Here is a 20668-nt window from a genome sequence, read left to right as displayed (position 1 = left end):
TATATGGTACACATCTATATTATACAGGTAGAACATATATAAAGACATAAGCAGAGATTCACATAAGACTCTAAAAAAGTAAGGACTAAAGACACTTGGTTTTGATTTGGGAATATTTATAATCTAAATTAAGGACAGAAGGCATGGAACGCCATAGATACTGTAACTACTGTACTATATCTGAAGAAGCTGAAACTGTTTAAAGTGTATACCGTAATTTTCGGACTATAAATCGCGTTTTTTTTCATAGTTTGGGTGGTGGGGCGACTTATAATAAGGAGCGACTTATATGTGTTTTTTTTCCAAAATTTTACCCCCAAAAAAGTGAAACCGCGATAAACGAACCGCGATGTAGCAAAGGATTACTGTAATTTGAATTTCAAGTGACGTCAGCAGCGCAGCGCAGCGCGGCGCGGCGTGCGCGGTGCAGCGTGCGCGGCAGTTGTTTACAAAAAGGACAAAGATTGACCACGGGATGACGAAGATGACGAAGGGCCCCACGTACTACCGGCATCATTAGCGGCTTTGTTTCTAAGTGACACGGAGGACGAAGAGTTTGAAGAATTTAAGGATTTGGAGTGACACAGAAGGTTTGAAAAACTATTTTCTTTCTTTTACGCACGCCCGGTCCTATTCTATGGAGCTCTCTTTCACCTCCGTGGATGGAAGTCTGGGGCCGGCGATCGGCCGGGTGGCTGTCCGGGGACGGTGGATGGCGCTCGGTCATGGCTTTTACGCACGCCCGGTCCTATTCTATGGAGCTCTCTTTCACCTCCATGGATGGAAGTCTGGGACCGGCGCTCGGCCGGGTGGCTGTCCAGAGACGGTGGATAGGGCTTGGTCATGGCTTTTACGCACGCCTGGTCCTATTCTATGGAACTCTCTTCCACTTCCGTGGCTGGAAGTCCACGCCGCTACACGCCTGGAAGTTTGTTTTGTTAAATGAAGAGACGTTTACCAAACCCACGCCTTTTCTTGAACTTTGTTAACGCTACAATATAGTTATATAGTAGATCTGTGGAATAACGACGAGGCTGACGTCAGGGCGCACGCGCGGCGTTGTTGACAAAGGACGAGGAATTTGATCGATGGATTTAATGATTTCGAGTGCACAGATGGTTTGATAATACTATTGCTTATATAATAGTTGTTTGATATCTAATTTATATATTGTTATATGGGCCTGTGGAATATTTTGAAGTGCAAGCGTCGTCAGCCGCGCGCACCCATTGCTGACAAAGGACGATCGATGGATTTAATGATTTGGAGTGACACAGATCGTTTGATAACATTATTGGTTATATAATAGTTATTTGGTGTCTAATTTATATACCGTTATATGGGCTTGTGGAATATTTTGAAGTGCAAGTGCCGTCAGCGGCGCGCACGCATTGTTGACGAAGGACGATCGATGGATTTAATGAATTGGAGTGACACAGATGGTTTTATTAACGTGTTATTTATGTAACCGTTTTTTGAATAACTCTGAATGTTACGTCAGGCCCGTTCTCAGCTCTTCGTTTGTGTTTATGTCGCGTTAGCATACCTATCGTTTAGCCTGTTGTTGCTCGTTCATGTCTGGTCTTGGTGTTGGATTTTGTCGAATAAATTTCCTCCCCAAAATGTGACTTATACTCCGGACCGACTTATATATGTTTTTTTTTCACGTTATTGGGCATTTTATGGCTAATGCTACCTATATTCCGGAGCGACTTATAGTCCGAAAATTACGGTACATAAACATTTTAAAACATCAAAAAAACAGAAATATCCTCTGGCTACTCCCTTGCAAAACCCCACTGGTTTGCAAAGCCGGGTTATCTGATGGCCCTCACCACAACAAACATCTCCTAGAGTAGTTACACCCAATTAAAAAGATAAGATGCAATTTCAGAAGTACTTTGGCAGCAAAGTTAGTTAAATTGGGGTTAGGAGGTAATGGCAATCTCTATAACTTTTTTTTCTGTATTTGTGTTTTTCCACAAAATACAAGTCCATTGCGGTACTAGGGTTAGTCTTGTGGATGCTGTTTTTACACTTAACATTTTAATCTATCGGTCTCATAAAATGTAACCATTTTTCAACTTGGCTCAGATGGCAGAGTGGTTATCCTTGTAGTGGACGGTCACAGGTTAAATTCCCAGACGACTGTGTAGAAAGGAAGTTAACTTTTTTACCTCAGCAATGTCATTTCATCAACATACACAATCATGTTTATATTTCAATTTAGTGCTAAAGTGGAAGTGTACAATACAAATGAAGTGATGAAAATTGTTTCATTATTGTGCTTCTGTGCCCTGCTACTGCCAGTTCGGGGTGTAGACTGCCTTTCACCAGATGTCAGCTGGGATAAGCTCCAGCACCCCCCACAACCCTGACCAGAATAAGTGCTGTTGATGGATGGATGGATGGATGGATGGATGGATGGATGGATGGATGGATGGATGGATGGATGGATGGATGGATGGATGGATGGATGGATGGATGGATGGATGGATGGATGGATGGATGGATGGATGGATGGATGGATGGATGGATGGATGGATGGATGGATGGATGGATATTGTGCTTCTATTTTTGACAATGTCACAGTGGTGGCAACAAAGGTTGCGGTGTCATGAATATTGGGATAAGTAGAAATTTCACTTTCTGACCCTTGATTATATACTTTTTACAGTGACTATCAATTAAAATTGGCTGCAAATTGCAAATAAGAATATACTCCTCAAAGTAAGTGACATCTGGAAGAAAACTTCACATTTTGGCAATATAAACAAAACAATTTGGTAGTTAGATAATTTTAGATATTTCTTCTGGAAAGAAAGAAAGAAGCTTCGCATTTATTATTCTTTAACTCGTCCAAATCATTGCACACATGCATGCCATGTCCTCTGTATACACACACCATGACCAAAAGCAACTATTTCTACAGTACAGTAGTGCTGATAACAGTGTTTATATGTCACCCTTATCAAGTCTGCCTAAAACTACATCAGCCAACTCATGCCCATTCATCCCCATGGCTACACAATCTATGTCCAAACACATGACGCACATGACTAATTCAGTCCAATCCCAATCCACAATCTCCACAAGAGATAAGCATGGTTATTGCTTTCTCAATATGACCCGGCAAAGATTACGAGGTGATAGGACTTCCTGTTGGAGCAGAGGTGGGATCCATGCAAGCAGATGGGTGAGTTCTCCATCACACATGTACATACATGTATGATAGCCTCATATTACATATACACCACTGCTCACTGTTTTTAAAATAAAATTCCCATTTTTTTCAATGACGATAACATTGAACTAACTAATCTGGAATACACTCTACATTGTTTATGTGGTAAATGACTAGTCTAGATACAAAAGTCTGTTTTTTAATACGATGCCAACATATCTGTACAAAAGCCCATTTGCAGCAACCATCCCTCCAGTGTTCTAATCAGGGCTGTGGACTCGGACTCGGACTCGGGGACTCGGACTCGGTCGGACTCGGTCATTTTTGCCGGACTTGGACTCGGTGCTGATTTTGACCGAGTCCGACAATTAAAAAAAATACGTTCAATTTTATTTTCATCATGCTGCTGAGAATGCGCATAGGAATACTGTCCACAGCCCTGCTTACGATCAATGCGGCCGCGTTGAGTTGCACTTAGGCTAATGTTTACATTATGTACCAATGTCAAGGACGATTATGTCACCCAGCTTATATCATTGATGTGTCTCGATAGTTGTGGGGTCGTCACTAATTATTTGTGTTTAGATAAATGTCTGAGCTATAATGGTGTAATTAATGATTAAAAAATATTATCTTACATGTCCTGTGTTTCAGAATGGTTATTTAATTAGGCGAGAGTGTGTGTTTTCAAGCGTTTTGCCTCATGCCAATGGCACTCAGGGCTAAGGGTGGGCTTCAATGACTATTTTTGTAAAGCCACGCATTTAATACCATGTCAAATAATATATTAGAGTGTAGATTATGTTCCAATGTATCCACTTCTATCGGTTAAATTGTCAACCGTACAATTGTGACTACGCCATGAGTGATCTACGTTATGAACTAGCTCAACTCTGGTAGGGGAGGGAAAATGTTGGAACGTCGCCTCACTTTTACGTCCGCGCTCTCAGCAAGGGATCATATATAAGCCGAACCAACCAGTGTGAAAGCAGTTGCGTTCGTTCTGGTAGATTTTAATCTAAATTAGCCTTGAATAAAGACTAAGCAGTCACATGAATTAACAGAAAAAATGGACAGCCAGACTCGGACTCGCACTCGTACATACACAATGGAGCCTCGGTTTTATGAACACATATATATATATATATATATATATATATATATATATATATATATATATATATATATATATATATATATATATATATATATATATATATATATATATATCCACTACACAATATATTGATGGATAACTAGTTTTAAAGTCAGAAGCCAGAAATGTATTTATTAAATTGTTTTTTTCAGTTTATTTGAAATGGGGTGGTAACAAAACACTCTTGCAATATCTAGTATCTTTGTGTTGTCAAAAATGAGGACAATTTGCAAAAACATTTAATTCGACAAGGCGCAGGCCCGGTCTGGCTCCCTGGTGTTGAGTTTGACACCTGTGAATTCTCATCAAAAACTGGCATTATTTTGAGTGGAAAAATCTTAGCCACAACTTTCAGTATGCCACCGTGCAATTCCTCAGCACAATTCCAATATTAAACTGATACATTTGTGTTTTTTATAGACTTCCACACACCACACACATGACTGGACTCTCTGTTTATAAAAAGCATGTATTCAACAGAATCAGAATCCTCCCCAAGAGCGTATTGACTAAATCAGTTGTTCCCAAAGTGGGCGGTACCGCCCCCCTGGGGGTGGTGGAAAGATCTGGGGGGGCGGTGAGGAAGAAGGGGGCGGTAGGGGGGCGGTGAGGACAAAGGGGGCGATAGGGGGCGGCAGTCCAAAGTCAGAAGTTGAAGGGGGCGGTAGGGGGGCGGCAGTCCGAAGTCCGAAGTTTGAACGTTTGTTTGACGACACATGTGCAGTAGGACGAGTCAGTCGGGGGGTGTGTGTGTGTGGACGGACGACAATTTGTACACAACATGTGCGGTTGGACGAGTCAGTCGACGGGGGGCGGGGGGGGGGGGTGGGGGGGGGGGCGGTAGGAATTCACTGGGGAGCCAAGGGGGCGCTAGTCTGAAAAAGTTTGGGAACCACTGGACTAAATCATGAACAAAAGTACCCAAGCTCTCATTTAGGGCAGGGTAATTTTCCAGCCAATCAGTCTACAGTTCCTAAGACTAACAAGAAGTTAAATTATTGCAGTCTCTGTGCAGTAGTTAACACTCGTCAATAGGAAGCAGACAAAGGTCCGTCAATTTATTGTGATGGATTCTCCCTAAGTGATAGCGGCATCACATAACTGATCTGACTATAATGAGTTGATTTACAGTCTAGTGAGTTGCAAGCCATGTAGTACACTCAAGAGGGACATAAATCACAAAGCATTATTCATTATAGAGCACTCAAACAAATGTTGACCATGAAACCGCGGTGGTTCTTTCTGAAGATACTGACCATTTAATGGTGCTGCTCCATGTAAATGGGAACAGGAAACAGACGCTGGATGAATTAAAAAGTATTTTCACAATTGCAACGTAATCATTTGGGAGCATAAAAATACCATATTTTCCGGACTATAAGTCGCTCCTGAGTACAAGTCGCACCAGCCATAAAATGCATAATAAAGAAGAAAAGAACTATGAAATTACGAAAAAAAAAAAAAAATGTGACTTATAGTCCAGAAAACACGGTACTCCTACAAGAAGGATATGAGCCAGGAATTTGTCTTAAGGTCATCGTTGCCATTACAATAATGAAAACAGTGTCTGTTGAGCTGTCTGATGCCATAATCCACACAAAACGTGGGTGGTTCACTGACTTATCTCTGGTTCACTCCTTATCTCCAACACAGACAAAAGTCAGACATGCCATTGCCACACCAAACAGACAGAGGCAGGGCAGTTCGTGAACCTGCAGGAAATGGGGTCAAAATACAAAAAGTCCTGCCTAGCTACAAAAATAGATATGCTCAAACCTCATTGAATAAAGTACATAAGCAGACAAGTATATTCACATATTAAATAAATAAAAGAAACATTTTAAGCATATAATTATACCTACACACCAAATCAATAAAGAAGACATAACTAGACATTTTTGATAAGTGGTGATGAGAAAGGTTTTTATAACTTTATGATCTGATATATTTCTGAGCACTTTGAAATAACAAATGACTTTTGATATATTGCCTAAATAGCTTAATGACCCTTAAGGAACTGTGTAATGCATGCCTGATGTTTTTTCTCTGAATCATGGACACGGCCAGAGTCGTCTTGACCGTTCAGTACTTGATTGTATCTTATGTTTTGACTAATGTTAGACGCCAGTTTTTGATTACTACTGAACACTCTGCACAGAGGGAAATAGTTTGCCTAACAAAGAAAAGATACGGTTGGAAGCATGATTAAACTAAGAATAAGCAAAGGCACGATGTATCAAAAGAACAGCAATAGATTAATGATGTCATAGCCAAAAGCTGACATAATTTCGTACAAAATGACAAAATTAAAAGAATCCAGCAGTACGACACTGTATGTCTAAGATTGGAGAAGAATGTTCACAGGAAGGTCACGTGGAGATAAAACCAGCAGGTGCCAGAAGGAGCCACCCAAAGACTCGGCCAAAGATGATCGCCAAGGCCGAAAGACGGGAGGGAAGAAAACAGCCCCCACCCGAGAACTCGGCCAAAGATGATCGCCAAGGCCGAAAGACGGGATGGAAGACAACAGCCCCCCTCCACACACATACACGAACAGCCCCCCACCTCCACACCGAATCGCCCATAATCAGCACCACTCCCATGCAAGCAGACTCTCCTTCGAACTTGCCCCACCCTGAAGACTCATCACCCATCAATCTCGGCCCACAATGTGCTACTGAATATAAAACTGATCTAACAACCTTGGACTTTGCCTTTTCTGAATGGAGACTTTCCGCTTTTGAAGGGCCCAGCGCTGTATTGTACTTTCCTGAAAACAGAGCTTTTTGAACAAGAATTGTGATTGAACTCAACCAATCTGTGTAAGTCTAATTTCTGCTTCAGTGTCTTTGCATTTTCCTGAATCTGAAGGAATCAAACGAGCACGCAGTGAGTAAATTGGATAACAGGTGATTGGCAAAGGCTTTTGCCGTGAGGCGCAGATAACGCGCTCCCTAAATTGTGGACAGAATCCAGCAAACCCTAACCCTCACCTCACCTTAAAATACACACCAACAATTTATTTTATGACAGTAAGGAATTTATGTGAAAGACGCCCAAGGGGACTAAACCTTACCACCCAGAGACAAAACATTTTTGCAAAATATTTCTTAAGATCTGAAAATAAGTTCAAGGCAGGTCAAACACAATCTGGTCTGAGATGCTGGTTGGCCTTGAATTTATTCCACTCCAAAGCAAATTTTCCACTTGAAATAAAAAACTGAAGTATCCATCAAAGGACTGGCATTTCAAAGGCCATTTTGAGTTTTTATGATTTGTATTTTTATTTTTGTATTTTTTCAGGATTACAGCGAAAATAGAGATTGTATCAGTATACGGTGGTGTTCCAAATAATAATAAATATTCATTGATTCTTTGTCGCTGTCTTTTGACAATTTTCAAGTTACAATACTGGGATGTTTGGTCATTCAGCCAATACTGAACTGAATATGACATCTGGGCCATATTGCCCAGGACTATTAAAAGGTCTATCGTCGCTGTAAATTCTTTTAACCGGTTGAGGCACCCACATTTTCTCCATCTTCCAAACCACTTGTCCTCATGAGGGTTCCCGGCATACTATCCCAGCAGTTCTTGGGTGGTAAGCGGGAAACAACCCGAACTGGTAACCGACCAATTGCAAGGTAGAGACAAACAATCATTCGCACCTATGGGCAATTTGGAGTGGTCAATTGGCCTACTACACATGTTTTTGGAATGTGGGAGGAGACTAGAGCACCAGAACGAAACCCACACAGACACAGGGAAGAACATGCAGAGTCCACACAGAAGGCCCCATTTTAACAACAAATGTCATATAAGTATAAAAATAAGGGGTTAATCTCTATTATTATAAGACAAACACAAGAGGCACAGTATATTTTTCTGTAATGTTTATTTGCATTTAATTGTTTAGGAGATACTGATGAAAAAGATGACTCTATGATGTTTGTTTTTGTATGAAATGCTTAAGATTAATTTTGGAAAACTTTATTTACGATAGAAAAATACCAGGAGCCGTTTACTAGTTGAAGTTTGATTGAGCTTTTTTAAATCATGCTGAGGACACAGAGAGATCCCTGAACTATTTAATTGAATTGAAGAACAAAGATGTCTAATATTTTGGAAAAAAAAAGAAAAAAAGTTAAACATTTTGCAAATTTGAACCGTTGTCCAATAAACATATTTAAAGACAATTCAAGAAAGTTAAGCGTCGGCGTTAGTGTTTTTTGTTTTAGTTTTACATCAATATTTTTCCTTATTGAAAATTAATCATGGCTTCAACTATTGGTAATTGGCATCCATGACTACTAATAATTGGTATTGTATTGGCTCTGAAAAAAAAAACATAATCTATCTCTACTTAACACACATTGCCGAGGCTGTCATTTGGAATAATTGTGGCAAAAAAACATGCAGGCTTTAAGAGCAGGGTGTCAAGTTCCTTCCAAAAGGCAGTTTGCAAATGTTTTATTAGCTCCCTGAAAAGCTGAGCTCAGCAAAACGAGCTGATGTAGAAAATGAAATATATTAAATCAACGAATTCTTTCCGACAGGAAAATCAGAACGTTGTCATTTTAATAATTACACTGTAATATCACATAGGACTTTCACTGTTAGGATTGGCATCACAGAGTGGAGGATGAGTAGAGATGTGTGTACATGCAACAAGAGCCTACCCAGTAATTAAATGGATTGCCTGACCAGTGTGGTGGAGAGCAATGTCTTCCTCAGCACTCCAGAAATGATTCATCTAAATTCCCCTGCCTTCATCGCTGAGTGGATACCGAGAAGTCGCATCATTCAGAACCACAATGTTTCCACAGACTGACTGTTTAAACCATCCAAAGTCAAATGCTTTCTATAAAGTGCTTTCCATCGGAATAAGTCGTAGAGTTTTCCACTTGGCTGATCTCCAGGTCTAAGGACTCATAGAGAGTGAAATTGTTGCCATGAGATTCTATCCTCCCACAAGGACATAGCAACCCACTCTAACTGCAGGACCATCTAAGTGTATTACAAAACACATAAGGGCTGATTAAGTCAAGGTGAATACCCATAACCCATATATAGAACACACCAGTCAGCAAATTAAAAGTGTGTTCGTTTCGCCTTTGAGAAGAACGCTGTCATGTATGACTCATTTCAGATGAGAATTTAAGAAAATTTTTGTCAATTTGTAATAAAATACAACTTTAAAGTCTGTTTCATTACTGTCTAATCTTTTTTTAATGATCTAGCAGTACTTAAACAATGAAGTCTTTTTAGATAGCGCATGCTATTATATTTTACTTTTATATTGAATGTCCCACAGTAATGATTGAAAGAAATAATACCATTGTGTTTGAATTATTAAGAAAAAAATATAATTTATCAATTACATAAGTCAAAAGTCAAAGTCTGCTTTATTGTCAATTTCTCCACATGCCAAGACACACAAAGAGATCGAAATTATGTTCTCACTATCCCAGGGTGACAAGACATAGGTCACAATGTACATACAAGTAAACAACACAAGAAAATAAAACAAGAAGGCACAAACAATGAATAATAGAATGGATTTAACTCCCACTTAAAAACAAACCATATCATATTTTCCAAATTATTTACATAATGGGTGGCTCGGTGGCCCACTGGGTAGCACGTCCGCCTCACAGTTAGGAAGGTGCGGGTTCGATTCCACCTCTGGCCCTCCCTGTGTGGAGTTTGCACGTTCTCCCCGGGCCCGCGTGGGTTTTCTCCGGGCACTCCAGTTTCCTCCCACGTCCCTTGGTAGTCCGATTGAGAACTCCAAATTCCCCATTGAGTGTGAGTGCGGATGATTGTTCATCTCTGTGTGCCCTGCAATTGGCTGGCAACCGGTTCAGGGTGTCCCCCGCCCAATGACCAATGACGGCTGGGATAGGCTCCAGCACACCCGCGACCCCCGTGGGGACTAAGCGGTTCGATGGATGGATTTACATAATGTCAAAGCTGATGAGACGAATCAGAGTAAGTATTTCTTTGGGGTCACAAAGGCATATGAGTTGTTGGGCCACTTTATGCCAAGAGCTCTATGTGGCATTAAAAGAAGCAGCTGGACCAATATGAAATATGTCTGTGGACCAAAGTTTCCATCTTTTCTCTAATAACATCTTTGTGTTCCAACCACTGGACCAATCTTTCCAGCACATCTGTTTAGCCTCTGGGATATTTGCTTTAAAGATTAGATGTGAGGAAGCAAAAGGGGTTAGGAATGGGAGAGCTTCACATTCTAGTAGAGTGAGCTCACAACAAGTCAGGAGATTTGTCACAGTATTTTACGTATGCAATATTATGTAAGGGTGCTGCTGTACTAAGCCATGCAAGTCATTGCAGACTGTACGGCTTTGTGAGATGTCTCTGTGCCTGGACTGTTGTCACAAGTTATTCCCTCTGCACCATGCTGCCTGTCACATGCTACAAAAATATTTCAGCCCTGGCCAGCACACTCCCTTTCTGTAAGCGATCCTTTTTGTAAGCTGCTTCTAGCGGTCACCTCATGTGGATTGTCCAAGTCCTCCTCAAGCTAAACTGGCCATAGTCATGTACATTACCATCAGTATTTCAGTTCACTTAGTTAAGGGGGGGGGCCTAAACAGAAGTGGAACTAACTGGAATTAGAGCAGCATTTGCAGTGATGCACACTCTGCATTGGTCTATCACAAGGACTCACTATTTACCGGTTGGGCTACAGTCCGGGCATCACCAATGAACACAAGTTGTGGGTTGTGACCAAAAAAAAAAAAAAAAACAAGATGACATACCATGCTAATGGTTAAAATGGTTTTCCTCTTGCGGGGTGGCAGGGTATAAACCGCCCATGTGGCATTCTCTGAGCTTTTATCCGTTGTTCTGACCTGATCCAGAGACTATACAACAGTGTGTGTCAACCTTTTTTCATTCACGGCACAGCTTTTCATTGGAAAAAATCTTGAGGCACACCAACAAAAATCTGTTAAGACGTAGCCACCTATATTAACAATATAGTCATTCTTATCAAAGTGTCTTAAATAGGAATCAACTCAAAAACATATTTTTATCATCTTTTATATTTCTTCTTTCAAATAAAAAGTGCACGTAAAGTGCAATAACATTTGGGAAAGATTTCACTGTTACAATATGAAAAGTTGCATGTACAAAATCTCAATCTCAGTATATTTTACTTGCTTGCTTGGTACCATAGCACTGTTAGATAGCTTTTCACCACATACCAAGTGCAACGGAGTCAGTGTTGTTGCATCCCAGGTAAAAGTAAATCCGAATGAAATATAACTCTCATTGTATTGCCTCAAGCTCACGGTATTTGCCTTCTTTCTCATACATCTGGGTCTGAATTTTGTCCAGGGCCCAGATCGGAGTTGGCATTTTTTCTTTTCAAAAACTTCTCCATCACTGTCAGCACAGTCTTGCTAGCCACAATGCTCTCACTGGTATACCTGTCACATTCATGCATCACTCATTCTATTGTCTTAGTGTACAATGCAATTCGCTCCCTGCTGCCATCTTGTGATAAGGAATCATTACATGATTAAGCTGCCAGTCACTACTACAGCACAGACACTCGACAATGGTATATTATCTGCAGATAATAATTAATTTGTTTTCAAAAAATATCTTTAGACCAATTAGGTGAAATTGGATCATTTTCCATGGCACACCTGACGATCACTCACGACACACTAGTGTGCCGCGACACAGTGGTTGACAAACACTGCTTTACAATCAACAATCGAATTTGTCTTTATTTTAAAATGACTCGCCTTGTGCTTGGCGACTCTCTTTTGTCACTCTGCCATTGCTTTCCCAAACGAGCTGTGGCAAGTATGGAGCTTCTCTCCCCTGTCACAATTAGAGTAGAATTTACTTGTAAATACATAAAAACATTTATGATGTAGGCTCGAGAAGAATGAGCTTCCCCTACTTGATTGACCAGCAACCACCATTAGTATGGGCCTTATTTTTGAGACATTGCTATGCAGAAGAGGACGATGCATAATCGAGTGAACCATTGACACTCTAGTGTTGGTGTGGCAACAGATAATGTGAGCAGCTATACAGAATGAGCTGGTGATAACCACTAGCAATTTAAATATATCCACTGAGCTTAGTATCTGTCTGCCTTTGCCCTAAACAAAATCACTAAAATCGCATTAGACCAGTGGTTTATTCTGCAGCAGTATTTAGACATGGTCTGAGCAGGTGTAAATTTAGATTGACTTTTTGGCATCAAATTGTCACTCTGCCAAGCAAATCTCTACATATGCTCTGTTGCTGCATCAGAATACTCAGCTTGGCGCAGATCCGTCTGCTTTGTTAGCAAATACAGTCAGCAAGCCTCGTGCTTACATGATAATCGAGTTCTGCTCTTATTTGTGCCTTCAACAGATGTGCTTCCAATGATAATAAAGAAATATGCCTCTCCGCTGGGAGTGCCTTGAAATCTCTTTGGAAAAGCTGGAAAGTTGGGAGTCTGGGCTTTCCTGCTAAGGCTACCGCCCCCGTGACATGACTATAAGTGGAAGAGGATGAACAGATGGTTGAAATATTGACCCAACATATTCAAAAAGATTGCGGTATATAGTGGGCGAGTTTAAATTTTACCATTGCAGTTAAGAACTATGACTTTTATTCATTACTGGTCAACTAGAATGAAGTCTTTAAATCACCAGCTTGTGACATCACTCAAGCAGCAGAGAGGTTTCACAATAGGGTAGCCATAACTATGGTTGACAGTTGCTATGGAACACTTAAGTTATGGGGCTTAGCCAAAGGTCAAAAAGTCACCCGCCCCCCAGTTAATCAATGGGTGTTTTCAACAAGTCAGGGGTCATCAAACACAGGGGCCACACAAATGCCAGCGGAAGATTACTTTGACGGCAGTGCAAAGGAGTGGTGTTTGACTCTATATTCATGGGGGGTGAGAAATAAAAAAGACTTTATAACAAAGTTCTTGTCAATGGTTACATGTTTGAATTATATTTCCGAAGTCCATAGTAGAACCAGAACACCTCACCATTCTGTAAAACTAGTTCATATACCAACAATAAGGTATCTTTAGTAATCCAAAATTGGGTATCCGTACCACCTGGTGGCATTTGTACACGACAAGAGGACTGACCCAATTGCACTTTGCTAATGACAGCACTCACAGTGACCAGATGTAGAATTGTCTAGTTGACACTTCACAATCGCTGGAAGTGTCAATGGTAGGTTACCTATTGTCTGAACAGATGTTCCCTGACCACAACCGCCAAAGCCCCTTCTTCCTTTTGTCACAATGAAAACCAATCCCCCGCTGGTAAACACGCACCTGAAGGAAAATGGATGCGGCCCAATCATGTCAGACAAGCCGTCTGTTTTAGTTCTCCAGGTGGGCTGGCTTCACTTAACAGTGCAGACTACCTAGATGTTCTTCTCTCATGTAGATTGCAACATATTGTCAAAACATGTGCACAAAACAGTACACTTCCCGAGGTCAAAATTTATTGCTGAGTCAGTTCTTTTCATAAAATTCTCCAATTAGACAATTTAACAAATACTGTAGTAATGATTTTCAATAATCATGTTCAGGTTTCCACCACTTGGCTAAGATGTAGGTCTCCCAGAGCTGTTATTTTGGTTTTGGTTTTTTTCTGTGAAAACTACACCCCGCTGATAGTGAAGACAGGCCACAAAGGCTTCCATGAAGTATGAAGCTAAAAAAAGTCTTTCAGAAGCTACAATCAGAGGAAGCATGTTTCTACTTCTGTCACAAGGCCTGGTTGGGTCACAGTAGCAACCAGGAATAGCAATGTAACAGTAGCCAGAGACAGTGAGGTCTGCTTATGTCAGAAGGTGGTAGTGGGGAGGCGTCTGCAAAACTGGACCCGTGTGTCCTGACTGTCTATAAACAGAACTCACATATATGTGGGGGAAATGTTTGAGCTGGTTGGTGTATATGTTGCATTTATACAGACCAAATTTTATTCAAACTTATTTTGGACTGATTATTTGGGACCGATTGGTGACATGTGAACCCTGAACAGGATAAGCGCTATTTAAAAAAAAAAAAAAAAAAGGATGTACATGGAAAATGCTAGTCTTTATCACTTTGTTTCATACAAAATCACAGTGGATTTGAAACACTAAATAACTAAATAAATAAATAGATAAATAAATTGCTGCCAAATGTCAATTGAAAGACATTTGCACCAAACTCAACATTGATACAAACTATCTAGTTTAGTACCTTCAGAAAAAATGAAACTGATGCTAACTTTCATACGACATGTCAGGGAGGTATTAAAAATGGGATTTAAAATATAAACGTTTCAATATCAAAAGTGTAGTACTGTATCTATACTGTACAGAGACAAATTGGTCTCAGTATTTTGCACACCAGCAACATAAAAATTCTGAGAAATAAAGACTACGGCAGAGAAAACAACCCCACTTACTTTATGTCCAATGAATGAAAGCGTTCTCTCCCTCCGCAGTGCTCATCGCCTCTGCAGCGTTTCAATTAAAAAAAAAAGTCTGTGTCTTCGGATTATTTTTGAATAATTCAGGCAGCAACCGCTGTGTTTATGGTCTTTGTCCTTGCGTTCTTTTGTTATGATAATCCCTCTGAAAATCTAATGTATGTTGCCGTTTTCGGAGCGATCTCAACAGCAGCTGTCTATTTCACTTGTTACGCGCCGAGTTTACCCACTGGTGCGTGCGTGCGTGGATACATCACACCACAAACTTGATACGCTTTAAAATCCTTAGCTTCCTTTAGTCCAACGGGCAGTAATACACGTTCTCATCCAAGAAGAGCTCCTATGACTAAGTGCCTGCCGGCTTGCAGCACTGCCCGAGCCCGCACAGACACGATCCGAAAGAGAGTCCGGGTTGTCAGGGGAGGAGCACAGGGAGGAGCAAGAGGGAGAGACCGATGGGAGAGGAGGGGGCACCATCAGACCAGACCCCACAAGAGGAGACTGTTCCATGGAGCCCTAGACATTAAGAAGCTGCTGCATGCAATATGTAACCCATTCATAGTATACAGACTATTAACTTTGGCTGTTTTTGTTTTTTTTAAACAAATTCTAGGGTCAGTCCAATTTTCAAACCAGCAGGATTAAGTAAGTATAAAATGAGTGTAATACTTCTTCAATGGGAAATTCTTAGTAAACCATCAACCAACATTGAAGAAGATGAAGAAGAATTTCGCACTGAATTTTGGCCGTCATGCTGGTTGGTAGATATCATGAAAGTGAATTTGTGCTGGTGTCAGTCAGCCAGTGCACGTGGATATTATTAAAACTATTTTTTTTTCAGACTGTTATTCCTGCCATACCGTGAATAGTTCATCCACTGTAAACCTGCACTCTGAGTATTGCATCCAGTTCAAGTGCATTGGAAGCATGTCACAGATACCAGAGACAGATCTGATGTCTCTATATTTTTAGCAATGTGTTGAGCATGTAAATACTGTTTTTACAGTGCTGATGTGCAAAGAAAAAGGAACACATGAAACCTTCCATTAGTGTGAGAGTTGGCCTACTAAGAATTGCTGTAAGTCCCCTCACAAGAGACAAAAGCCAGAAATGCTTTTTGCAGTAAGAAAATAGTCATTAAAATATTAGGTAATCAATAACCATCGATGTCTGATTTAGATCCCATACTACAGGTCATGACACCACTATGTCAGCAATTTATTATACCTCCTCAATGACACTTCTTATCTCTTCCCACACAGCATAAAGTTTGATTCTGATAGTTACTGTGAGCCTATAAACACTTTTGTAGAACCAGTAAGTAGGATTATTTCACATGTCACACATCACATGTCTTGCTGTTATTAGTTGATATTGGGCACTACAATATTGATGATACATTTTTTGGGAGGGACATTGATTGTATGGTACCACAGGGGAAATTCCACGCCCTGCAAGCAGTGACTAATGATGAGCATTCCGACTTGCGTTGCGCTCTGATGTCAATGTCTAAGAATGTTACATGACTAAGATGAAACTATTATAACTGTTTTACTTTTACTATGACTCATTTAAACATTAGAATGCTGACAAAAATGACAGAGACCGTCACCGATGTTGCTCGATCGGTAGTCATTGCTGGTTATGTTTTAAAAAAAAAGATGCTTCTGTTAGCTGCACTTTGAACCAGTGTCAGGTTACAACTGTGAGGGGTTAACATGCAACTCAAGTCAAAGTCAAAGTCAAAGTCAGCTTTATTGTCAATTTCTCCACATGCCAAAGACACACTGTGAATGGATATCTTCTGGATGGGTTGGGGGTTCTATCTAGCTACCTACCTACCTACCTACCTACCTACCTGCCTGCCTGCCTGCCAGCCTGCCAGCCTGCCTGCCTGCCTGCCTGCCTGCTTGTCTGTCTGTCTGTCTGTCTGTCTGTCTGTCTGTCTGTCGGTCTATCTATCTATCTATCTATCTATCTATCTATCTATCTATCTATCTATCTATCTATCTATCTATCTATCTATCTATCTATCTATCTATCTATCTATCTATCTATCTATCTATCTATCTATCTATCTATGATTCTAAATTGTAAATTTCCAAGTTCACCTTCAGGTCACATTCACCCTGCCTTCCAACATTCAGTACCTTACATACAGGGCAGTGATCCGGGAAAAAGGAATACAAAGCTAACTTGATAGCCAGCGTGAAAGCAGCTTACGTCTTACCTTGAGACAAGCGGATCGGTTGTGTCACTTGGAGTCCATCAACAGCACACAGATTCCCGCAGGGGTGTAGCATGATGACCCCTGACCTATTTTCTATGTAGCAATGTTGAGCTTCCACCCCAGGGCCTTGGATGTTGATGTCCATGGGACCATGACCTACAGTTGTGCGGCCTGTGGAGAGAAAGAAAGCATGCACTACCGGTTCATGAGGGGAAAATGTTCAGGTTACCTAGTATATGTGGTGAATTCTAATTTTACACTTAAAGCATGTAACTCAATAACCATACTACATTGTAACATACTGACATGCCTGGCCATATGTATTCAGCTTATAGTAGTACCAGCAACAGATACCGTATTGGCCCGAATATAAGATGGCGTTTTTTGCATTGAAATAAGACTGAAAAAGTGGGGGTCGTCTTACATTCGGGGTCTAGACATTATACCCATTCACAACGCTAGATGGCGCCATATAGCTTTAAAATAAATGCTGAACTTAACTCCCCAGGCCAAAGCGAACCCCTGTTACGAAGAAGAAGAAAAATGAAAATAGCGGTAGCACAAAGAAGAAATATAAAAAATAGCGGTAAGAAAGAAAAGAGAAGAAAATAAGGGAAGAGATAACAGAAAATGGAGAAACGTAGCGACAATCTGGAGAAAAGTGGGTCGAAGATCGGCCAGGTTAACCGGCAGCTGAGGAGAAGTTATGATGCAAATTTCAAGATGATGGTGATAAATGAGGCAGAGACTTCAAACAATTGCAAAGTGGCTGTGAAATATGGTGTCACAGAGTGTAATGTACGGAGATGGAGAGCTCAAAAGATCGCCTAAAAATGCTCACAATCAGAGAAAAGCTTTCTGTGGTCCTCAGAGCGGCCGCTTTCAAGAGTTCGACAGGAGGGTGTGCATGTACGTGGACAATGACACTGAGCACAGCGAGGCAGAGGATGTTGTGAGGAGTAATGTTCTGACATGACAGATCTCAGCTACTCTCAAGTTTAAACCAGTTTGCATTATTTTATTGCAATGTTTTAACTTATTCAGATTTATTTCAAGACTACAGTTACAGTTACAGACTTCACTTTGATGGTTAATGCAGTTATTGCAATTTTGTTGTTTTATCACAGTACATTGGTTTATTTACATTTCAAAAACCAGAAGTCATTCACTTACAAATGTGGTTGCACTTTAGTCCTGATGTACTTTCCAGAATTTAAGTGGACCGAAGTGCGCAGGGAGCTTAATTTTGTCCGATCGCGCAACTGCAGCGCACCGCTGAACGCGCAACCGTTGCACGTCGCCGACCGCGCAACTGCACCGCGCTGGTCGCATTATTGTGACAGAGCCGTCGCTGAAATTTAGAAAATATTTTTAAAGTCCTGATGTACTTCCCAAAATTTAAGTGGATCTCAGTGCGCAGGGAGCTTGATTTGGTCCGATCGCGCAACCGCAGCGCGCCGGGCGCTCACTGTCGCATTGCTTTAAGAGCGTCTTTGTGGTTTAGGATGGCTTTACTGCTCCCACTTGCTTTCTTTGGAGGCATGATTAGGGATGAATACAATCCTCAAAGGAACGAAAATACAATAACTACGGAGTCAGTCGGCATCCGGGTCGCACGGTCGGGTTTTCTCGGGTCCTCCCGGCTCATCTCGTGAGGTTCGACCTCGGAATTTTGTTCAACAACTGAAGCAAAAAAATCTCGAATTTCTTGTTCAAATTACGATTTGTTTGAGAACCGGAACGTTCGGAAACCAAGGTTTGACTGTAAAATAAATAGATGCAGCTCGCTGACAAGTGTCGAACAGTCCTGCGGGCGACTCATGCGGTCCTCACGGGCTACCTGGTGCCCGCGGGCACCGTGTTGGTGACCCTGTCATAAATATTACTGAACATATTTCAATACTACATACAGCATATCGTCGGCATCCGGCAGAAACCTTGTATGACCAAATATGGTCAAAATAATATTTTTCCCAGAAATGGATACTAAAGGCCACTTTACACACGTTTTATGCTATATGAATAAATTTAGACTGGTGAAAATAACTTAAAAACCAATACATTGCCACTCCCAAACGCAACTCATGTTTGAGAGGTAATGCAAAACAACTTCTGTTTCGTCGTTCTCCGGAGGATGTGTCGTAATTGTTGCCTCTATTTAAAGTCTGGATGTATTTTGGACAACAATGTGTGAAAATAGTAAGGTTAGCAGTTAGCTACATTAAGTTGGCTAAATGATATACAGTTGAGACTGTTAATGCTTCAATAAATAAGGATCCTTGTTAGTCACAGAAGTTTTTAATTGAGTCTCAGGTAGAATGAAATGGTCAAAATCGAACCTCTAAGGCACCAATGGGCAACTTAAAGGCCTAGAGCAGGGGTCACCAACACGGTGCCCGCGGGCACCAGGTCGCCCGTGAGGACCGCATGAGTCGCCCGCAGGACTATTCCAAAATTAGCTCAAATAGCGGCACTTGTCAGTGAGCTGCATCTATTTATTTTACAGTCGAACCTCAGTTTTCGAATGTCCTGGTTCTTGAACAAATCGGAATTCGAACAAAAAAATTCGAGATTTTTTGGCTTCGGTTGTCCAACAAAATTCGGAGGTCGAACCTCGCGAGATGAGCCGGGAGGAACCGAGAAAACCCGACCGCGCCGCCCGGATGCCGACTGACTCCGTTGTTATTGTATTTTCGTTACTTTTAGGATTGTATTAACCCCTAATCATGCCTCCAAAGAAAGCAAGTGAGAGCAGTAAAGCCATCCTAAAACACAAAGACGCTCTTAAAGCAATGCGACAGTGAGCACCCGGCGCGCTGTGGTTGCGCGATCGGACCAAATTAAGCTCCCTGCGCACTGAGGTCCACTTAAATTTTGGAAAGTACATCAGGACTTTAAAAATATTTTCTAAATTCTAGCCACGGCTCTGTCACAATAATGCGACCAGCGCGGTGCAGTTGCGCGGTCGGCGATGCGCTACTGTTGCACGTTCGGTGGTGCGCTGCAGCTGCGCGATCGGACAAAATTAAGCTCCCTGCGCACTTAGGTCCACTTCAATTTTGGAAACTACGTACATCAGGACTTTAAAAATATTTTCTAAATTTCAGCGACGGCTCTGTCACAATAATGCGATCGTCGCGGTGCAGTTGCGCGGTGGGCGACGCGCTACGGTTGCGCGTTCGGCGGTGCGCTGCATTTGAGCGATCAGACAAATATGCGCAAATGAAAAAATGCTTAAAAAAGACGCGTGTTTTTTGTCTTGAAACGGATTAAAAATGTTTCCATTATTTGTAATGGGAAAAATAGATTCGGAATTCGACCGATTCGCTTCTCGAACCGCCTTCTGAAACGGATTGTGGTCAAAAACCAAGGTTTGACTGTATTTCTGCTATTCTTGTTAAAATCACACTTACATGTTAACTGCAAATGACAATAATAACACAGTGAAAGCCGAATTGAGAAAATTGGCTATTTCAGAAGTGTATGTCAAACTGGTAGCCCTTTTGCCTTAATCAGTACCCAGGAAGTAGCTCTCGGTTTAAGAAAGGTTGGTGACCCCTGGCCTAGAGACATCCCTTTTTTTTTCAATTAGAGCGGAATTTGATAGAATGTATAAA

At 41.1% G+C, this 20668-nt stretch overlaps 1 protein-coding gene and 1 long non-coding RNA gene across 10 annotated transcripts in view; one reads left to right on the top strand and one right to left on the bottom strand.

The window, feature by feature from the left end:
• Positions 1 to 20668, bottom strand: part of LOC148394869 (pleckstrin homology-like domain family B member 1) — a 130700-nt gene that overhangs the window by 58977 nt on the left and 51055 nt on the right. For 8 of the 9 annotated variants that reach the window (XM_088381540.1, XM_088381543.1, XM_088381542.1 and 5 more), the window contains one exon: positions 17052 to 17222. In XM_088381540.1, coding sequence (XP_088237666.1) covers positions 17052 to 17222 — 171 coding nt within the window. Of the gene's footprint in view, positions 1 to 14797; positions 15231 to 17051; positions 17223 to 20668 lie in introns of those variants that run through there. The other variant, XM_088381546.1, reaches the window with a different exon arrangement.
• Positions 3057 to 7153, top strand: LOC148394871 (uncharacterized). The gene is made up of 2 exons (XR_015859647.1): positions 3057 to 3196; positions 6705 to 7153. It is a non-coding gene; the product is annotated as an uncharacterized LOC148394871 (long non-coding RNA).

This window comes from Syngnathus floridae, chromosome 7 (assembly GCF_059516105.1).
Source record: "Syngnathus floridae isolate MCC-2025c chromosome 7, RoL_Sflo_1.0, whole genome shotgun sequence".
NCBI lineage: Eukaryota > Metazoa > Chordata > Actinopteri > Syngnathiformes > Syngnathidae > Syngnathus > Syngnathus floridae.
Note: the sequence above shows the minus strand (reverse complement) of the source record. Positions and strands in the feature narration are given on the sequence as shown.